Below are 24,036 nucleotides of genomic sequence, written 5' to 3'. Positions count from 1 at the left end.
CTTGGTACTTTGAAATTATTTTTTACAATAGCGTAACTATAATGTGACTGGGTACTTTGAAATTATTTTCTACAATAGCGTAACTAACATGGGACTTGGTACTTTGAAATTATTTTATACAATAGCGTAACTATCATGTGACTTGGTACTTTGAAATTATTTTCTACAATAGCGTAACTATAATGTGACTTGGTACTTTGCAATTATTTTCTACAATAGCGTAACTATAATGTGACTTGGTACTTTGAAATTATTTTCTACAATAGCGTAACTATCATGTGACTTGGTACTTTGAAATTATTTTCAACAAAAGCGTAACTATCATGTGACTTGGTAGTTTGAAATTATTTTCTATAATAGCGTAACTATCATGTGACTTGGTACTTTGAAATTATTTTCTACAATAGCATAACTATAATGTGACTTGGTACTTTTAAATTATTTTCTACAATAGCGTAACTATAATGTGACATTTTACTTTGAAATTATTTTATAAAATATATTAACTAACATGTGAATTTGTACTTTAGAATTATTTTCTATAATATCGTAACTCTCAAGTGAGGTGGTACTTTGTAATTTATTTTCTATAAAAGCGTAACTATCATGTGACTTGGTACTTTGAAATTATTTTCTACAATCACGTAACTATAATGGGACTTGGTACTTTGAAATTATTTTCTACAATAGCGTAACTATAATGTGACTTGGTACTTTGAAATTATTTTCTACAAAAGCGTAACTATCATGTGACTTGGTACTTTGAAATTATTTTCTAAAATAGTCTAACTATCATGTGACATGTTACTTTGAAATTATTTTCTATACTAGAGTAACTATAATGTGACATGGTATTATGAAATTATTTTCTACAATAGAGTAACTATCATGTGACATTGTACTTTGAAATTATTTTCTACAAAAGCATAACTATAATTAGAATTGGTACTTTGTCATTATTTACTACAATAGCGTAACTATCATGTGACTTGGTACTTTGAAATTATTTTCTATAATAGCGTAACTATTATGTGACTTGGTACTTTGAAATTATTTTCTACAATAGCGTAACTATAATGTGACTTGGTACTTTGAAATTATTTTCTACAATAGTGTAACTATCATGTGACTTGGTACTTTGAAATTATTTTCTACAAAAGCGTAACTATCATGTGACTTGGTAATTTGAAATTATTTTCTATAATAGCGTAACTATAATGTGACTAGGTACTTTGAAATTATTTTCTATAATAGAGTAACTATAATGTGACTTTGTACTTTGAAATTATTTTCTACAATAGCGTAACTATCATGTGACTTGGTACTTTGAAATTATTTTGAACAAAAGCGTAACTATCATGTAACTTGGTACTTTGAAATTATTTTCTATAATAGCGTAACTATCATGTCGCTTGGTACTTTGAAATTATTTTTTACAAAAGCGTAACTATCATGTGACTTGGAACTTTGAAATTATTTTTTACAATAGTGTAACTATCATGTGACTTGGTATTTTGAAATCATTTTCTAAAATAGTGTAACTATTATGTGACTTGGTACTTTGAAATTATTTTCTACAATAGTTTAACTATCATGTCACTTGGTACTTTGAAATTATTTTCTACAATAGCGTAACTATCATGTGACTGGGTACTTTGACATTATTTTCTACAATAGCGTAACTATCATGTGACATGGTACTTTGAAATTATTTTATACAAAAGCGTAACTATCATGTGACATGGTACTTTGAAATTATTTTCTACAAAAGTGTAACTATCATGTGACTTGGTACTTTGAAACTATTTTCTACAAAAGCGTAACTATAATGTGACATGGTACTTTGAAATTATTTTCTACAATAGCGTAACTATAATGTGACTTGGTACTTTGAAATTATTTTCTACAATAGCGTAACTATAATGTGACTTGGTTCTTTGAAATTATTTTCTACAATAGCGTAACTATCATGTGACTTGGTACTTTGAAATTATTTTCAACAAAAGCGTAACTATCATGTGACTTGGTACTTTGAAATTATTTTCTATAATAGCGTAACTAACATGTGACTTGGTACTTTGAAATTATTTTCTACAATAGCGTAACTATAATGTGAGTTTGAACTTTGAAAATATTTTATAAAAAAGCATAACTATCATGTGACATGGTACTTTGCAATTATTTTCTACAAGATCGTAACTAACTTGTGAATTTGGAATTCTTAATTATTTTATATAATAGATTAACTATCATGTGATTTGGTACTTTGAAATTATTTTCTATAATAGAGTAACTATCATGTGACTTGGTACTTTGAAATTATTTTATATAATAAAGAAAATATCATGTGACTTGGTCCTTTGAAATTATTTTCTACAATAGCGTATCTATCATGTGACTTGGTACTTTGAAATTATTTTCTACAATAGCGTAACTATCATGTGACTTGGTACTTTGAAATTATTTTCTACAATAGTGTAACCATCATGTGACTTGGTACTTTGAAATTATTTTCTACAATAGCGTAACTATCATGTGACATGGTACTTTGAAATTATTTTCTACAAAAGCGTAACTATAATGTGACTTGGTACTTTGAAATTATTTTCTACAATAGCGTAACTTTAAAGTGATTTTGTACTGTGAAATTATTTTCTACAATAGCTTAACTATCATGTGATAGGGTACTTTGAACTTATTTTCTAAAATAGCGTAAATATCATGTGACTTGGTACTTTGAAATTATTTTCTAAAATAGAGCAACTCTAAAGTGCCATGGTACTTTGAAACTATTTTCTAAAATAGCGTAACTATCATGTGAGTTGGTACTTTGAAATTATTTTCTACAAAAGCGTAACTATAATGTGACATTGTACTTTGAAATTATTTTATAAAATAGAGTAACTATAATGTGACTTGGTACTTTGAAATTATTTTTTACAATAGCGTAACTATAATGTGACTTGATACTTTGAAATTATTATCAACAATAGCGTAACTATCATGTGACTTGGTACTTTGAAATTATTTTCTACAATAGCGTAACTATCATGTGACTTGGTACTTTGATATTATTTTCTACAATAGCGTAACTATCATGTGACTTGATACTTTGAAATTATTTTCTACAATAGCGTAACTATCATGTGACTTGGTACTTTGAAATTATATTCTACAATAGCGTAACTATCATGTGACTTGGTACTTTGAAATTATTTTCTAAAATAGAGTAACTATCATGTGACTTGGTACTTTGAAATTATTTTCTACAATAGCGTAACTATCATGTGACATGGTACTTTGAAATTATTTTCTACAAAAGCGTAACTATAATGTGACTTGGTACATTGAAATTATTTTCTACAAAAGCGTAACTATCATGTGACTTGGTACTTTGAAATTATTTTTTACAATAGCGTAACTATAATGTGACATGGTACTTTGAAATTATTTTCTAAAATAGCGTAACTATCATGTGACTAGGTACTTTGAAATTATTTTCTACAATAGCGTAACTATAATGTGACTTGGTACTTTGAAATTATTTTCTACAAAAGTGTAACTATCATGCGACTTGGTACTTTGAAATTATTTTCTACAAAAGCGTAACTATCATGTGACTTGGTACTTTGAAATTATTTTCTACAATAGCGTAACTATAATGTGACTTGGTACTTTGAAATTATTTTCTACAATAGCGTAACTATAATGTGACTTGGTACTTTGAAATTGTTTTCTACAAAAACGTAACTATCATGTGACTTGGTACTTTGAAATTATTTTCTACAAAATAGTAAATATCATGTGACTTGGTAGTTTGAAATTATTTTCTATAATAGCGTAACTATCATGTGACTTGGTACTTTGAAATTATTTTCTACAAAAGCGTAACTATAATGTGACTTGGTACTTTGAAATTATTTTCTACAATAGCGTAACTATAATGTGACTTGGTACTTTGAAATTATTTTTTACAATAGCGTAACTATAATGTGAGTTGGTACTTTGAAATTATTTTCTACAATAACGTAACTTTCATGTGACATGGTACATTCATATTATTTTCTATAATAGCATAACTATCATATGACTTGGTACTTTGATATTATTCTATACAAAAGCGTACCTATAATATGACTTTGTCGTATGAAATTATTATCTATAAAAGCGTAACTATCATGTGACATGGTACTTTGAAATTATTTTCTACAAAAGTGTAACTATCATGTGACTTGGTACTTTGAAATTATTTTCTACAAAAGCGTAACTATCATATGACATGGTACTTTGAAATTATTTTCTACAAAAGTGTAACTATCATGTGATTTGGTACTTTGAAATTACTTTCTACAATAACGTAACTATAATGTTATTTGGTACTTTGAAATTATTTTCTACAAAAGCTTAACTATAATGTGACTTGTTACTTTGATATTATTTTCTACAATAGCATAACTATCATGTGAATTGGTACTTTGAAATTATTTTCTACAATAGAGTAACTATCATGTGACTTGGTACTTTGAAATTATTTTCTACAATAGCGTAACTATAATGCGACTTGGTACTTGGAAATTATTTTCTACAATAGTGTAACTATCATGTGACTTGGTACTTTGAAATTATTTTCTACAAAAGCGTAACTATCCTGTGACTTGGTACTTTGAAATTATTTTCTACAAAAGTGTAACTATAATGTGACTTGGTACTTTGAAATTATTTTCTTCAATAGAGTAACTATAATGTGACTTGGTACTTTGAAATTATTTTCTACAAAAACGTAACTATCATGTGACTTGGTACTTTGAAATTATTTTGTACAAAAGCGTAACTATCATGTGACTTGGTAGTTTGAAATTATTTTCTATAATAGCGTAACTATTATGTGACTTGGTACTTTGAAATTATTTTCTACAAAAGCGTAACTATAATGTGACTTGGTACTTTGAAATTATTTTCTACAATAGCGTAACTATAATGTGACTTGGTACTTTGAAATTATTTTTTAAAATAGCTTAACTATCATGTGAGTTGATACTTTTAAATTATTTTCTACAAAAGTGTAACTATCATGTGACTTGGTAATTTGAAATTATTTTATATAATAGCGTAACTATCATGTGACTTGGTACTTTGAAATTATTTTATATAATAGCGTAACTATCATGTGACTTGGTACTTTGAAATTATTTTCTACAAATGCGTAACTATCATGTGACATGGTACTTTGAAATTATTTTCTACAAAAGTGTAACTATCATGTGACTTGGTACTTTGAAATTATTTTCTACAAAAGCGTAACTATCATGTGACATGGTACTTTGAAATTATTTTCTAAAAAAGCGTAACTATCATGTGACTTGGTACTTTGAAATTATTTTCTACAATAGCGTAAATATAATGTGACTTGGTACTTTGAAATTATTTTCTACAATAGCGTAACTATCATGTGACTTGGTACTTTGAAATTATTTTCTACAAAAGCGTAACTATCATGTGTTATGGTACTTTGAAATTATTTTCTACAATAGCGTAACTATCATGTGACTTGGTACTTTGAAATTATTTTCCACAATAGCGTAACTATCATGTGACTTGGTACTTTGAAATTATTTTCTACAATAGCTCGTTACAAAGTGACCGTGGTGAAAACTAAAAAGTTACCCCCTCCTCCCTCAGAAAGTTCAGAAAGACGCAAAAGAGTGCTTTCTTTGCTAATAAAAAAAAATGCATTATATTCAGAGATCTCTGAGGGGAGTAGAGAAATTTAAAACAATGGTCGGGGGTGGGGGAGATTAACATTTTAATATCTCTGACATACACTTTTACGGTGTTGAAAAATGGCGAAAAGAAAATACTTAAAAAAAAACAAAAAAATTGGATAGAAATAGGTAGAAGCTAGAGGTGAAAATACTAACATTTACAAATTCAGACTGCTGTTGAGCTCCGTCCTTTTCTGGCATAGATGTGTTGGAAATGTCACTGGGTTGTACAGGTGATCTAGTGGGGCTCCCCATCATGTGAGCAACCATCCATTCTCTTTTCAGCTTTCTACCTAGCTGCATAGGAGCTGGCACTGGTGAGTTTTGAGCAGTCTGGAATGGATGTGAGTGGCCCCCAATGGATTGCCTATCTCCACTTGTTGTATTGGAGCAACGCCGTTAGTCTTAGCTCTCTTTTCCAGGGGGGGGGGGGTAATTGTAGGAATCCTCTTTCTTAAAAAGAAGGCAAAATTTAGCATGGAAAAAAAACAATTCCCTTTTTTACAGAAGAAAATATTAGTCTGCACAAAGAATCCCCTCTAACCACACGGAATCAGGGAACAGAGTCTCTCTCAAACCCCGTAAAGCTCTTTTAAAAGATACAAGAATTACTTATTTAACACAAAAATTTCGTTTTTAACGGATACCAAGTAAAGAAAAATTGTGTTAGAATTGATTCATTGCCCTCTTCCCTGTCATATATTTTTATAAAAGCCTCTTAATCATCTATGAAATCCATTTACTTTCATCAAATACAATTGAAAAATATCTGTCTAATTTGGTCAAAAAACAAACTCTTTTGTCAATGAGCCTTGAATCGCACATATCCGTCTTTTTTTTTGTTTTCTTAATCCCCGATAAGACGCATACCGCGAACAGATCACATCAGACCGATAACAGTTAGAGTAATTAGATCCGGGTTGCAGCGGAATGTTGTTTTGAAATCATCCCCTCTTTGGTAACATGTTAAACACAGATGGCTTTATTTAGAGCGGAAGAACATAGTTCATTTTAAATGCAGGATTGGGAAAGGATTCTTTTGAACGAAAAATAACTAAAACTACAGAAGTATGCTCCTAACAGAACAATGGAACAGAGAGTTTATTGTTTTACATAATAGAAAAAAGCGTGCTATGCCGTTTTTATCCAATATACGCATCATATTCTTAAGATTTTGTATTGTTGGAGGGGGCTAAGTCCGCACTGAAATTTGAATTTACTAGTAAAACGTTTTTTTTTTTATTGAAATAAAGAATGAATGTGTACTCACATTGAAAATAGAAATATCCATTGTTTCAGAGTTAATAAAATCCAGTGTACTATGCTCGATATGCTAATACATAATGAAAATTGAATTCCAAAGCATGAACACTTTATACTGGGTTTCAATTACGATTTTTTAAGAAATTCTCTGATTGACTGCCAAAAAAACAGTTGTCAGCTCGAAAAAAAAACCCATTCTGATTGAAAAAAAACTTTGAGTTGAAACGTAATTTTATAACGTGTTTAATCACGTGTAGTTTTAAGAATGTATATTTGAACTCATTACCTACATTCATTGCGTAATTGAAAACAAAAACAGAAAAAAAACCTGTTTGAGGAAATTATACACTGCCAAATAACCGCTTGCTTTAGACTATGAATTTTAAAGCCTTATACTGGGTTTCAATGACGAATTGTTAAGCAATTCTCTGATTGGCTGCAAAAAAAACAGGTGTCAGCTCGAAAAAAACCCCACTATGATTGAAAAAAAAACTTTGAGTTGAAACGTAGCTTTATAATGTGTTTAGTCACGTGTAGTTTTAAGAATGTACATGTGAACTCATGACCTACATTCTTTGTGTAATTTACAGCAAAAACAGAAAGAAACCTGTTTGGGGACATTATACACAGCCAAATAACCGCTGGTTGTAGACTATGCCTTGGAAAGCTACCATGGAACGTAAAGGCCGCAAATAACATGGAGATTGCTATACAGGCAGCAGAAGTATAAGGTACTACTCTACTGCTGTAACATACTGTAAAAACATAATGCCACTTCAAAGAAAGAATATATGGTAAAATGTAATTATCAATATTTGTAATTAAAGGAGGGATATATAAAAATTATCAAGCCCAAAAGCAAAGGGTCCACTAGCGGATGCAGGGGGACCGAGGGGGGCCCAAGTCCCCCAAACTCTTCTGGTGCCCTCATTCCTTGTTTTTTTTTCTATTTTTCATTCTTTTTAAAATAAATTTGTCAATTTGGTCAATTATTGGCATCCTTGTCACATTGACCCCCCCCCCAAGATTTTTATTATTGGCCTTGTCAGATTGGACTCCCCTCCATGATTTTGCTCTAGATCCGGCCTTGAAAGGGTCTACGGTATCTCTTATTTTCATTATTTTATGAGGGAGTGAAATTAAAGGTTATCTTCCAGAACTTAGTTGTCATTAATGATCATTTATTATCTGTTATTACTTTTAGCTTAATGTGGCAAATAAGGACATATTAAGTCCCAAAAATTTTTAACACTGTAAATAAAAGGGGTTAAAATTGCATTTTGTTCTGGACGTAAGTTATATTGGCACTGATTTACAAACAGCAACTGAATAAGTTTTATTCTTAATGTCATTAAATCTTTCGTGACATTGGATTTGGAGATCAGTATTGTGGAACAGTAAAAATTCAGTTTAAAACGTGCTTAATTCTATTGGCTGAGGTTGTACGTGATTCTGGGTTAGGAATACTGTAAACTATTTTCAATGAATACTGTATGTTCTTTCTACCAAACGTGATGCAACAAAACCGTGAAATTCTGCTTATTGCACAAATAGCCTAATCTTTGGGTGTTGGGAAAACCAATTCTTGAAAAATCTATTTGTATCCATGCTATCTCTGTCTTTGGACAGAAGACACGCCAAAGTACTCTTTAACACAAGGAACTCGCATAAAAGGATCGAGGTCTCTAAGGAAAGAAAGAACATCAAATCGAAGCCACTTGTATAGCCCCAGAAGCTGATAGTTCCCCATTGACCCAGTGGCAGATCCAGGGGAGTGGCGAGGGGGGTAGGCCCCCCAACATAGTATAAAGTAGTGGAATTTACTTAATTAACACAAGTTTGCGTTAAATAAACTTGCTCCTAACGCAAGTTTATCGGATCAACCTTTTTTGCGCCCCCCTAAGAAAATCCTGGATCTGCCACTGCAGTGAAAAGGCCCATCAAATTGAAATTTATGAAATATTCACCAAGGCTTAAGTTAAAGAGTTAAAAGCTTTCAAGTACCTTCAAGACTTATTTCCTAAGTTATTTGAGGCAAAGATTAAAGGGTGATCGGCGTTTACCCCCCCCCCCCGTGATTACCCCCCGGGAAATACCCCCCTAGAAAATTCCACGGGGAGTATTTTCCAGGGGGGATATTTTCCAGGGGGGGGGTATTTACCGTGGGGGATATTTTCCGTGGGAAGTAGTTTCCTTGACTTACTTTGACTTATGTCTCCTGTCGGGCGCTGCTCGGCGTAGAGAGTGACGTCTGCCTCCTCCATCCACTTCGGTCCATGGCAAGCGTTTACACATCGCTCAACCTGATATTTGCCATCATCAGGAACTCGAACAGGCTGTCAGACCATCGTTTCTTCGGTTGGCCGCGAGGTCACTCCCAACCGGCTTTGACAGGGTCGAAGTCATGGATCGTTTTCGCAGGTATGTGTGGAGGCATTTGAAGTAGGTGTCCGAACCATCGTAGTGTTCGCTCGGCTGCTTGGGTGGAAAACCGAGACTGCTTGGTGAGCTGCAGCAGCTTCTCATTGCTGACGAAGTTGAACCATCGTAGACCTTTGATCCTCCTCAGGCTCTTCAACTGAAAGACATCAATTGCCTTGAGGGTTGCGGCTGAAGCTTGCCACGTCTCAACTCCATAGAGCATTACAGAGCCGACGAGGGCGTTGAAAATCCGCAGCTTTGTTGTGCGACTGGTGTTTGGTTTTCGCCAGAGGTGACGGTTCAGTCTGCCCATGGCAGAAGACGCTTTGGATATTCTCGCTTGTAGTTCAGAAAGAAGCGAGCCATCTGCAGAAATTATGGAGCCCAGGTAGGTGAACCTTTGGACAACTTCGATGCTAGTGGTGCTATACAGGCTAACTGAAGGATTGGCAGCAGGAGAGGATGGGTCAATGGCCATAATTTTCGTTTTAGTCCAGTTTATCTGCAGTCCTACTTTTGCAGCCTCGTCTCGTAGGATTCGAAGCGCTTCCAGCAACTGCTCCATGGAGTCCGCCAGAATGGCCAAGTCATCGGCAAAATCAGCATCTGTAATGACACGATCTCCAAACTTGAGTCCAAAGCTGAGACCTGAAGTAGTCCTTGTCATAACGTAGTCTATGATGACATTGAAGAGCTCTGGGGCAACTGCACATCCTTGACGCACTCCTGTCGTGATTTGGAAGAACGGGCTGCGGCGGCCGTTTACTTGAACACAGCTCTCCGTCCCATGGTGTAGAGCTTTGAAGAGTCTGCAGTATTTCTCGGGGAGGCCTGTCGATTCTAGAATACGCCAAAGAGCTTCTCGGTCCACTGAGTCGAACGCAGCACGGAAGTCGACGAAGGTAAAAAATGCTTTTTGTTGGAACTCCTTGGCTTTTTCTATGATTTGTCGGATCGTAAAAATCTGCTCGATGGTTGAACGGTCCGACATGAAACCAGCTTGCTCCGGTCACCGGATTTTATGAATAATATTTCGACATCGATCTAACAGGACCATTGAGAAAAGTTTTCCCGGGACAGACAGTAGGGTTTTTCCACGGTAGTTCGAGCAGTCGCTTCTAGAACCTTTCCTCTTCCATAAAGGGCTAATTACACCCTTCCGCCAATCTTCGGGAATTATCTCGGTTTGCCAGATTGTAGAGAACAAGGTGTGGAGAAACAGGAGCATAACAGGACCTGCATATATTAGCAGCTCCGCACTCAGGCCACAAATACCGGCAGCTTTATTGTTCTTGAGCCTTTTTACTGCATTTCCAATTTCTGATGGGCTGAAAGGCTCGTCTGGAGGAGCATCTGTTTCGTATCTTGGACTGCCAGGTTGGCTGGGACTATCAGTAGGAGGCATAGACGGGCTAATGTTGTTCAGGAGTGAGCAGAAGTGGCCCTTCCACCGCTCGAGACAAGAACCCTCATCAGAGAGAAGTGTCCCATCCCTGGATAGGACGGGTCCCAATGCTGGTGTTTTATTTTCTGTGAGATTGCGGAGGTGCTTGAACAGGCTACCCATGTCTTTCTTTTTTGCTGCTAGTTCGATTTCATCGGCTTTCCTTGCAACAAACTGAGTTTGGTCTCGGTGAATAAGTCTGTTACGCACTCCATTGAGCCTTCAATAGGTGGCCATGTCCCCAAGAAGTCTTGCCCTCTACCTTTGCTCTATGACCTGCAGTGTTCCTTCAGTTAGCCACAATTTCTTCGGGAAACTTCGCTTGCCAAGCACCAGCTGTGCTGCTTCGCTGGTCTGTGATTTCAAATACTTCCAGGCTTCTTCGCTGTTATTGAGTGTGCCCAGGAGCTCAAAGTGATTTGATATCTCAACACTATACTTCTGGCGAGTATATGGCTCCTTTAGTTTCCCAATATCCGCTGCTACTGGTTTTTTTTCCAATCGCTGTGCATGGAGGCGAAGCTGGACATCAGCACACACAAGCCTGTGATCTGCATTTCCGAGCTCTGCTGATCTATAAGTTCTGCAGTTCTTCAGCGATGATCTCCAACGTTTAGAAATAATGACGTAGTCAATCATCTTCTTTGTGCGACCGTCGTTACTATACCACGTGTACTGGTGGATAGGCTTACGTTGAAAGTAGGTGTTTGCGATCACAAGTTCATGGGATCGGCACAGTTCAAGTAGGCGAAGGCCGTTATCGTTCAGCGGGGCGGGGGATACAGGTCCAAGTGTGCCACGCCAAACACCCATATCATCTTGCACCGCAGCATGGAAGTCAACCGAGAAGAGCCGTGCTATCGTGGGAGGGCACTATTGACAGAAATGTAATCAGAGCAGCGTAGAACTCTTCTTTAGTTACGTCGTCGAACTCATTGGTTGGGGCCTAGTATAAAAAAATTGTCATCTTGCCATGCTTGGAGGCGAATGGAGTTCGTCCAGAATGATGCAGACCTTGTCTGCTGACCACGTGCCTCTGGATATGGGGTCATCCCCTAACTAAACACTCCGATCAGGGTGGCTGCAACCTCATGTGGCGGGTGGAGCCCACCCCGGGAATATCAGTATCTAGGTTAAACCTAGCTCTAATCAGATTCCAGGCGTAGGGTCGGTTGGGCTAGCGACCCTCCACCTGAAAATCAAGTGCTACGCAAAGTGACTACATAGCCTCGGATCCGGACCTCTTTTTAAGATCTCGACCTACGCGCGTCAACGGACATGCTGACGACGTCAGAAAAACTGACAGACTGAACCTTCTAGACCAAAGGGGGCTTCGAATAGCCACCTGGAATGTTTTGACCCTGAATGCACCTGCATCAAAGAACCTACTTTCTCAAGAACTTCGTAAGAATAAAGTGGCAACTGCAGGTCTCACAGAAACCCGTCTTACTGGAAGTGGAGAAGAGCGAATAGGCGATAATTACTCGTTAGTCTGGTCTGGAGGGAGCATGAGAAGAAATGGTGTTGGCCTCGCGCTAAACTGCCTTGCAAGAAGGGCCTTACTCTTGCACGAAGCTGTATCAGACAGAATAATGTTTCCGGGGGAGTATTTTCCGGGGGCATTTTCTGGGGGGAGGGGGTATTTTCCGTGGGGGAGGGGGTAATTTCCGCAGGGATATTTTACAGGGACATTTTCGGGGAGGGGGGGTATTTTCCGCAGGGGTATTTTCCGGGGGGTATTTTCCGGAGGGGGGGGGGGTAATCGCCGGGAGAGTAAACGCCTAGAACCGATTAAAGCGGTGCTTTGTTTGACTCACGTGTATAGAAGGTCCTAGCGTGCAATTGCTAAGTAGTTTTGTAAGAATGCAAAAGATAGAAACGGCTATGATAAAGTGGGCTGATATTCTTGCAAGCTCACCATTTCTACACGATTTACGGATAAAATGTAAGAAAAATTTAAGCATTTACATGAAGCTACATTGGACTTAAAATGTCACTGCCAAGGCCAGAATGACAAAAAGATCATAAAAAAAAACTTTGAGTTGATTTATCAAATTAATACTGAGCGCAGTTGCACGTCTCCAAAAACGGCTAATCTTAGAAACTTTTGTTCAATTTTTGTTGAAGCTCTGTCACTTTTAGAGTAACCTATATACATTTGTTTTTTATTTAATAATAGAGAAAAGGACTAATTCATGGATTTTCTCTAAGAAGCCAAAGATTTTTGGGAATATTAGCCATTTTCTAACTCACAATGGGGCGTTCCTTTTTTTGTTCTGATGGTACAATGGGTTCTTTGACTTTTTTCATTACTTCACAAGTCTATCGAACTGTTTATTTAGTAAAATTTTTAACATTAAACTTTAGACATTTACAACTTTTGGACATGTTTTATCATGCCCATAATTAAATACGATTAGGGTCGTGATTTTTTTTCTGTATACCCTCTCATTAATCAAATTGAAATTGTTCGCATGCATTATCTTCAGAACTGCCAAGGTTTGCATACAGATAGTTGAAAGATGAAAAGACTGTCACGAAGAATCTTTTGCTTTTTGTTTTTATTATATACTCTCCCACCCTTAGATGTATGGAAATATTCATAGGATAATTAAAACAGTCGCCAGGATATTCTCGACCATCTCAAGATTTTGATATCGGACGGACAGCAAGCATTTTTTTTTAGATGCTGCTCAATGATTGGTAAAAATGAAAATTGTAGATGAGGTTGAAGTGAACTTACGGACTCCAGAACTTACTTACTTACTTGTACTTGGATCAGGACACAAGCTATGTAGCTCTCCCTGGCGACAGGATCTGGCAGATTGTTGAATTCCACAGGTTACAGTCTTGGGTTAATGGGGCGATAATTTCTGACCATGAGGAGACCCATCGGCGACCATGTCTCCGGAAACCGCCAATTGGGTCGAGGTCAGATTTGAGTGTGTTAAGCCAAGTTTTGGCTTGTCCTCCATGTCGTTTCCTCCACTCAGGTGCTGGTTTGCAGCGTAGGCTTTGATTTGTGGAAGTTTCGGCTAGTCTTCGGCAAACATGGCCGAACCAGGACAGACGGCGGCGTTGAATGAAGGATTTGATGTCATACTTCTGGTCACATCGTTGACGGATGATCGTATTTGGGATTCGGTCGCTGAGTCGTAACCCCAATATGCTCCTCAGGCATCTTTGTTCAAAAGTGTTGAGGGTGTATGCCTCAATGACTTTTAAGGGCCACGTCTCACAGCTGTAGAGTAAAACTGATCGGACAAGGGCATCGTAAATAAGAATGTTTGTTTTCCGGTGGATTTCCTTCCTTTTCCATAGCGGCTTCCACAGCTGTGCAAAGAGAGCGGAAGCTGATGCAATGCGGCATTGTATGTTAATGCATGATCCGAGATACTTGAATTTATTGACAACTTGAATCTGCGTATGGTTAAGGGCTATAGGGGTAAAGTTTATATCCGGGGCATTAGAGATAGCTTTAGTCTTGTCAATATTAATCTTGAGCCCCACTGGGGCAGCAACTTCGGAGACTTTCAGAAGCATTTCCTGGGCTTCGCCAACGGATTTTACAAGAAGAGTTGGATCAGGACACAAGCTATGTAGCTCTCCCTGGCGACAGGATCTGGCAGACTGTTGAATCACAGATTACGTTCTTAGTTTCATGTGGTAATTATTACAGGCCATGAAGAAACCCTTTTCCGACCATGCCACCAGAAATCAACAATTTGCGTGATGTAAAATTTGACAGTGTTAGGTTAAGGTTCGGCTTGTCCTGCGTGTCATCAACGCCAATTATGCACTGGTTTCCAGCGTAGGCTTTGAGTTGTGAAAGTCTTGGCTGGTCTTCGGCAAACATTGCCGAACCAGGACAGGCGGCGGCGTTGAATGATAGATTTGATGTCGTACTTTTAGTCACATCTTTGGCGGATGATCGTATTTGGGATTCGGTCGCTGAGTCGTAACCCCAATATGCTCCTCAGGCATCTGTATTCAAAAGTGTTGAGGGCGTTTGCCTCGGTGACTTTTAAGGGCCACGTCTCACAGCCGTACAGTAGAACTGATCGGACAAGTGCATCGTAAATAAGAATTTTTTTTCCGGTGGATTACCTTCCTTTTCCATAGCGGCTTCCACAGATTTGCAAAGACAGCAGAAGCTGATGCAATCAAGTATTAGATTTCTTCGCTACATCCGCCGTTAATGTTAATGTATGATCTGAGATACTTGAATTTATTAACAAATTCAATCTGCCTTTGGTTAAGGGTTACAGGGTTAGAGTTTATATCTGGTACAGTAGGAATAGCTTTAGTCTTGTCAATATTAATCTTGAGCCCCACTGGGGCAGCAGCTTCGGAGATTTTCAGAAGCATTTTCTCGGCTTCGCCAACGGATTTTCCAAGAAGAGCAACATCATCGGCATAATTCAGGTCGGTGATACTGAAATCAGGTCTAACCTCGACTCCTTCGAAGTTTAGCATTGTTTTTTCTTTACCCAATCGACGACAAAATTGAATAGTTCGGGAGAGAGTACACAGCCTTGCCTCACACTGAAGTCGATGTCAAATAGCGGAAAAAGTTCTCCGTTGACCTGGATGCAGGCTCGTGTGTGTTGATAGTAAGCCTGAATGAGTCGTATGATCTTAGGTGGGACACAGTCCTCTTCCATTGCCATGCAAATTCCTTCCCGGATGACTGAATCGAAGGCCCTCATGAAGTCAATGAAGACAGCGATGGTGATTTGTTGATGCTTGGCTGTATGTTCAAAAATCTGTCTCAAGGTGAACTTAAACGCTTCGTAATAACAACCCATGCAAATCCGTTGAGGATTACTATTGTTGGTTTTATTCCTTATACAGACTCTCTTGTCTCGTTCTTAATGAATTATGAATGAATTATGGCGACAGTGCATCTGTGCTTAGTCTCTCGTCTAAAATCTCGTCCCTGAAATTCTCCAAGTTGAACTGCTTCAAAAGGGTAGCGAATGAAAAATTTGTCAAATATTTGTACAGGATAGACAATCTGAGCCTGCTGTCCACTATTTGGTAATAAAAAAAAAGTAAACTACGAAGACTTGAGCCAGTCAAAAATTAGAATTGAGGATGTGCTTGTTCAGGTTCAAACCCCAGTCAAACAAAAAAGGACAATAGTAAGAGCCACGAGTATGTTGCCACTGTTTTTGCTTAGCATGCTTTGAGTGCTGTTTGGTGACGGCATTGTTGTAGTTGACCATAAGCAATTAAAAGCCAAGCAACTTATGCTTAATGGGTTTTTGTCCCCAAAAGGTCAAGCAACTAAATATTAACTTGTAACCAAAGTATGGTATGTATTTGAAAGCAATGCTTATAGGCTGTAAATGGCTTTACAGTTGAAGTCTGCAGCGTTTAATTTTTTAATAACAAATCATGAATGATATATATATCAATATATTTCGGCTAATTTCCACTTTGACCTTTGTAACTGGTTTGCTTAATGGGACTCTCCCTGCTACTTGTGTATTTACGTTTTATAATTTTAATTGGTATTTAGGTGAGTCAGTTTATTTTATTGTTTTTTTTTTATCTGTCTTTAATTATAACGAAAATACTTATCCTGCTTTATCTTAATAGCGATGAAAATTGGCTCTAAAAACTCTTTTAGATTTTATTTAGCTATTTTTCATGCACTGAAAGCTAATGTTCATGCACTTCCTTCTGGTTTTGCTCCTCCATCCAAATCCCTTTAATTAATTCAAGTGTGCACCCATGGCTTGATTAATTTAATTTTCCAGGCTATTGTGCAAACAAGTATTTGTGAGGAATTTTTTGTTGACTTCTAGTCGTTGCAAAATTTCTGTTAAAGAAGAGAAATAAAAGTACTTGTCTTAGAAATGTATCTCGATAGAATTATTTCGCTTTACTGGACTTTATATTTTTGTACAGCTTGTCTGACTGCTATACTTACTTGCTGTTTTAGTCTGAGCTGGGTACAACGCGTTCATGGTTGAAGATTTTTGACCCTCAGTTGAATTATTTAGCTTGGACAACGCTTCAATTGGTTTGATCTGCTCACTTCTTTGACAGCTCTGGCCACCTGGTGGCCAACCAAATTTTACGTTGTATTCGGATTTGCCAGAACTTAGTTCCATGCCAGTTTGAGACTGAAAAATAAATATTATACTCTTGGGGTCTTCTAGCTGTCTCAGAAATATAAAATACTCAGAAAAACGCAACCGTACTTGCACAAACATATATGTACACCAATAATCGAGATGAACAAATGTCTCATTTTGTTTCAAAAAATTAGATAATTTGACAGTATTGTAGTTTTCATTGTCCATAAAAAGCTTGTTTAAGAATAATAACGATACCAAAAGTCGTGATTCAGTATCTGCTGGGGATTTAATCACCGCAAGGTTTCACAGTTGATTAGTCGCACGAAAATGCTAGTGGCATGATAAGTTGAGGAAGTCTAGATAATTTTCTTCTGCCTTTTCTTCTATTTGGATTTGAATACAATAAGAATATCAAATTAATGAGTGTTGTAATGGGCCACTAGATTAATTTTTATGTGGAGATACGCAGCCATGGTGTGATCTCCCTCTGCCGTAGGGCCAACTCAGAAACCTTTGTTGTCAGGAAGTGTGGTTAATTAATTAAGGGAAAAAGAATCAAATTAATGAATTTCTTCACAAAATCAACATTCTAGGAAGGAATTGGGAGTGTAAGCGTAGCCAAGTAAAAGCTCCTCGTTGAACATATTTTTTTCATTTATATTGAATTGAATCTGATGATAACCCGTCAAATACAACAGTGAAAAAGATGGATAAAGAAGAAAGGCCAGATGAAAATATAAAATAGTACTTTATACTATACATGTAAGTTATGATGTAAAAACAGTATATAACACATCTTCAAATATACACAAACCAGTGACAACTGGGCCAAGGTGAAATTACATCATCACGATATGGATTATAGAGAATTACAGTGACGTTAGAATACATGCATAGCATGCAAAACATAGTAGGACAGAAAGTGAGCATCTCATCCAGTATCCTCACGTGTTTTTTGGGACTATAATTAACCGACAGGTCCTCTTTTTGTCGACATTACAGGAGCTGGGATTAGACCCTGTACCCTTTATTGCCAGGCAGAGACTATTCCACGTTTCTACTACACGCTTAAAGTCTCAGTGCCACCCAAAGCCACCTGAGGCTAGCATAGCACCGTAAACCTAAATGAGTTTCGTGAATATATTTACCCCTAGAGTTGTTAAGGTTTGATAATATTTTCAGCAAGACAAAACAGATGCTCAACACGTCTAATAACACCAATGTCACCAGCAGCATAGCTCAAATGACTTAATATGAACAGATAATCAAAACATCTGTACAGGAAATATTAATGCATTAAAAAAGACAAAGAAACAGACACATATGCAGAAAAGGAGTGTTGAAAGTCACAAAATAGACCCAGACGTTAACCCAGACGTTAGAATGAAAAACACGAAAAAAAAATGTAAATAGGTGCTTTGGCAACCAGAGGTGACACAAAATATAATAATGTTTGAAAATTAGGCACAAAAACGTTTTTCCGCTACCTAACATAAATTAAACTGTGTTTAAATCTTAAATGACCATATCCATTAAATAAGCCCTGGACATGGACGTAAATTGGATTGTTTCTAGTGGAACAGTAAGCCAGATAGATTGGATATATCGTCTCCTACGAGAACTTAGTTTTACGCACAGTTTATAGAATTAGCAGCATGATCATTCCCTATCTCACCCATTATAAAAACCCGGACCAATGTGCAAGTGCTCTGAAGAACGTAAAAACATAAGGGGCAGGCATTAGATCTTTTCACGTGTAGACAAGTCAGATTTCTCTTGAACGCGAAACTTGGCTTCAACGTTGGAACACTAATTTTGAAGAAACTAATTTTAAATTAATTTATTCCAATACAAATATGAAAATCGGTAATTAGTAGTGCAATGTTATTAGTATCAATATATAAAATTAGTTCAGATGTTTATAGGAATTACAAGTAGGTTTCGAAGTCTCGAGTTGGTTGCAAAGGCATTTTGAGAAAGTTTCTGCCAAAATACGTGTTCCAGGGTAGTTGGACCGCTGATGGCAGATCAAATGAGAAGAGCTGTTTGTACGCGCCGATATAAATATATATATATATATATATATATATATATATATATATATATATATATATATATATATATATATATATATATATATATATATATATATATATATATATATATATATATATATATATATATATATATATATATATATATATATATATATATATATATATATATATATATATATATATAAACTAGTTCAGATATTTATAGGAATTACCAGTAGGTTTGAAAGTCTCGAGTTGGTTTTAAAGGCCTTTTGAGAAAGTTTCTGCCAAAATACGTGTTCCAGGGTAATTGGACCGCTAACGGCAGATCAAATAAGAGGAGCTGTTTGCTGTTATATGTATTTATATATATATATATATATATATATATATATATATATATATATATATATATATATATATATATATATATATATATATATATATATATATATATATATATATATATATATATATATATATATATATATATATATATATATATATATATATATATATATATATATATATATATATATATATATATATATATATATATATATATAAACTGTATATATACAAACTGGAAGAATATTCTATAATAGGAGCTTTTCTAGCGTAAAGCCCCGTAAAATTTTGGATCTGCCACTAAAATGTGTGATGTCCTTCAATTTTCTGAAAATTCACTAAGAATTTTACGAAAAACACTTCTTAACAGATGTTTGGTATTTTCTTGGATAGGGCTATTGTGGCAACTTTTACCACAGCAACCAATAATTAGAGCCCAAGTCCTAAAATTGGTCTCAATCAGGAACCCTTATCGCTATCTAAATTCACAAAGTGCAAGGATATTCAAACAGAGGTGTTTATTGTTTAAGTTCAGGAAAGGTCTGCCCATTTCATACGAAAACATTGATTGAAAACGAAAGTAGTCTTATCTAGAAAATAAATATCGTAGAAAATAAACATCGCGACGTGAAAAAAAAATGATAAGCCATCCAGTGGCGGATCCAGGGGGGGGGCGAGGGGTGAGTAGTAATCTATATGCTGATTTCAATTACACATGGAATTACACAAGAATATGCAGTACAGTTTCACGTGCACATTTCAAAAAGCGACCAATCCTTTTATACTTATAAAGTGGTCAAACACGTTTTGAGAGTATAATTGTTTTTTTTTAATCGAAAACTAGAAATTGTCAAATTGCGTATTTAGGAATGATTTTGTAGGAAAAGCTGTCTATAACCCATGCATTTTCCGCTGTTCCATTTCTTTGAAGTATGTGCTATCAAGAGTGATTTCTGATTTTTTTGGACAATTGCCTTTAGTCAAGAATAGTTTGTGATGAATGTGTCGGTAGATAGCATTTGCGAATTGGATCCTATGAAGGTAGAGAAAAAAAACTGTTATTTCAACTCATTCATTTGGATTTTTCGCTAGCAATTCGGCCCCCACTATCACACTATAACTGCGCTAAGACACCCCTCTTTCATCAACCCATCTCCCCCAAAACACGTTTCAGTCATTTATAGTTAAAAATTTTATTTCAACTCATTCATTTGGGTTATTCGCTAGCAATTCGTCTCCCAGTATCACACTATAACTACGCTAAGACATTCTTCTGCCATCAACCCATCTCCCCCAAAACACTTTTCAGCCATTTCTCGTTAAAAATTTTATTTTCAAGTCATCCACTCGGGGTTTTTTGTAAGCAGTATGCCCCCAAACTATCACACTATAACTACTCTATGACGGCCGGCTGCCATCGCACTATCTCCCCCAAAAATATTTTTTCAGAGATTTCTAGTTAAAAATGTTATTTCAACTCATTCATTCGGGCTTTTCGCTAGCACTTTGCCCCCCACTATCACACTATAACTACGCTAAGACATCCTTCTGCCATCAATCCATCTCCCCCAAAACACTTTTCAGCCATTTCTCGTTCAAAATTGTACTTTCAAGTCATCCACTCGGGTTTTTTTGTAAGCAATACGGCCCCAAACTATCACACTATAACTCCTCTATGACCGCCGTCTGCCCTCGCACTATCTCCCCCCAAAAATATTTTTTCAGAGATATCTAGTTAAAAATGTTATTTCAACTCATTCATTTGGTTTTTTTTCTAGCAATTTTCCCCCCACTATCACACTATAACTACGCTAAGACACCCCTCTGTCATAGACCCATCTCCCCAAAAACACTTTTCAGCCATTTCTAGTTAAAAATTTTATTTCAACCCATTCATTCGGGTTTTTTCGCAAGCAATTCGGCCCCCACTATCACACTATAACTACGCTAAGACACCCCTCTGTCATCGACCCATCCCCCCAAAACGCTTTTCAGCCATTTCTAGTTAAAAAAAAAATTTCAAGTCATTCATTCGGGTTTTTTCGCAAGCAATTCAGCCCACAGTACAGCACTATAAGTACTTTAAGACACCCTGCTGCCATCACGCCACCGCTTATGTATTATACAGAATACATTGAAAAAGTAAAGCTATCTGTTATTAAAATTATTTTCTTGCCATCTACATATCTCTTAGTATCAACTTTTTAGTATACTATAACGTTAAACTCTATTTTAAATTGACAACACTGTTCAAACGCCACTTGTGTATTATACAGAACACATCGAAGAAGTAAAGCTAGGTCAACTCATAACACCATTTTATCATCATTAACCATTTCCATTGATTGATATTTTTCAATATTTATAATAAATAAGCTATGAGTTAACAACCCCGAGGGGTTACCTTAACTGATAATCACCAATTCGCAAATGCTATACCCTTTTTTTTCTCCACCTTCATACGTTCCAATTCGTAAATGTTATCTAGCTCTGTTTTTTTCTAATTATTCAATTAATATCGTTCGTATAGTCCAATTCGTAAATGATAAACCCTTTTTTTTCTCCCCCTTCATAGGATCCAATTCGCAAATGCTATCTACCGACACATTCAACACAAACTATTCTTGACTAAAGGCAATTGTCCAAAAAAATCAGAAATCACTCATGATAGCACATACTTCAAAGAAATGGAACAGTGGATAATGCATGGGTGATAGACAGCTTTTCCTACAAAATCATTCCTAAATACGCAATTTGACAATTTCTAGTTTTCGATTAAAAAAAAAACAATTATAGTTTCAAAACGTGTTTGACCACTTTATAGGTATAAAAGGATTGGTCGCTTTTTACAATGTGCACGTGAAACTGTACTGCATATTCTTGTGTAATTCCATGTGTAATTGAAATCAGCATATAGATTACTACTGGGGTGCCCCCCTATAGTAGTCTAAAGTAGCGTAATTTACCTAATTAACGCAAGTTTGCATTAATTAAACTTGCTCCTAACGTAAATTTATCCGATCAACCTATTTTGCACCCCCCCCCCTAAAAAAATCCTGGGTCTGCCCCTGAAACCATCACACCTATTCCACCAGTTATTAGAAGAAGAAAAATTCCTTATTTTCCCAAATTTCATCAACACCCCACCCCTTTTTTATAAAATCCTACATAGGCCAATCAGTTGAGTCCACTGTTTGTAAATAATAGATTAAGTCATAATTTGTATATAAATTAAGTCATACCTGTGAGATAGGACACTTGCAAACCATTTGGCTGGCTCACCAAGTTTTTTTCTGCTTTCACAATTATGAATGATACAATTTCGAACCATTTCTCATGGATTGACGCATACAGACTAACCCGCTAATCCATGAATAAGTGGGAGGAGCTTTTTGTTCGCACCGAGAATGAAGACCAGAAATGATCTGCGATAAACTTACTGGATAATTCTATAAACTGTGGTTTTACGTTTGCCTTTGAGGATTTTTCTTGGGGAGATGTTCATAATGAGTATTCTAGGGTGTACTACCCACCGTATCCTTTTAGCGGCATATATAGCAACATGCGTAATAAGAACTATCCTTAAGGAAGGCAGAGCTTCAGAATGAAAGTAGGTTTTTTGTTTACTTTATTTCGGTTCCTTTTAATGCTATATTCAGGGTTATTCAGTTTGAGGAGGTGGCTGTCCTTATCAGCATCTCTGTTCTTATGCTAAAATTTAGCTTTCGGTTAAAAATGTTTCCACAATACTGTAAACCCTGAAAACGTTTTTTGTCTGGGGAGTTATGAAATCACCAAAAATTATTTTTCAGGTCATTTTTTAAGGCATCCCCTCTCCCCCATAAAAGGATACACTGAGTTACTCTCTAGTAGCTGAAAAAAAGTATGATATACTATGTAACCGTTAGTGGTATTATATAAACGGTCTATAATAGTTGTTCATTTTGTGGTGAATGCACATTATGTTTAGAGCGATTGTGCAACTGCATGGCAGTATGGACTCTGTAACCAAAAGGAGGTATAAATAGATTTGCGATAATCCTAAAGTAATTGGCTATCTCACAGTTTTCGCTAGATAAGATTTCATTTTCTGGTGACTGCACATTATGTTTAGAGCGATTGTGCAACTGCATGACAGTATGGACTCTGAAACCAAAAGGAGGTATAAATAGATTTGCAATAATCCTAAAGTAATTGGCTATCTCACAATTTTTGCTTGGTAAGATTTCATTTTGTGGTGACTGCACATTATGTTTAGAGCGATTGTGCAACTGCATGGCAGTATGGACTCTGAAAAAAAAGGAGGTATAAATGGATGTGCGATAATCCTAAGGTAATTGGCTATCTCACAATTTCCGCTAGATAAGATTTCATTTTGTTCTGACTGCACATTATGTTTAGACGGATTTTGCAACTGCATGGCAGTATGGACTCTGAAACCAGAAGGAGGTATAAATAGATTTGCGATAATTCTAAAGTAATTGGCTATCTCACAATTTCCGCTAGATAAGATTTCATTGTGCGGTGACTGCACATTATGTTTAGAGCGATTGTGCAACTGCATGATGGTATGGAGTCTGAAACCAAAAGGAAGTATAAATAGATTTGCGATAATCCTAAAGTAATTGGCTATCTCACAATTTCCGCTAGATAAGATTACATTTTGTGGTGAC

The 24,036-nt window shown here is 36.1% G+C and overlaps 1 protein-coding gene across 1 annotated transcript in view; it reads right to left on the bottom strand.

Moving 5' to 3' along the window:
• LOC148948481 (uncharacterized) overlaps nucleotides 1–24,036 on the bottom strand; it is a 168,301-nt gene that overhangs the window by 72,433 nt on the left and 71,832 nt on the right. The window contains exon 4 of the mRNA XM_089094940.1: nucleotides 16,829–17,024. Within this exon, the coding sequence (XP_088951066.1) occupies nucleotides 16,829–17,012 (184 nt within the window). The 5' untranslated portion in view covers nucleotides 17,013–17,024. The remainder of the gene's footprint in view (nucleotides 1–16,828; nucleotides 17,025–24,036) is intronic.

Source organism: Artemia sp. Qi Xiang Cuo, chromosome 9 (assembly GCF_049724085.1).
Source record: "Artemia sp. Qi Xiang Cuo chromosome 9, ASM4972408v1, whole genome shotgun sequence".
Lineage (NCBI taxonomy): Eukaryota > Metazoa > Arthropoda > Branchiopoda > Anostraca > Artemiidae > Artemia > Artemia sp. Qi Xiang Cuo.
This window is presented reverse-complemented; position numbering and strand designations above follow the sequence as displayed.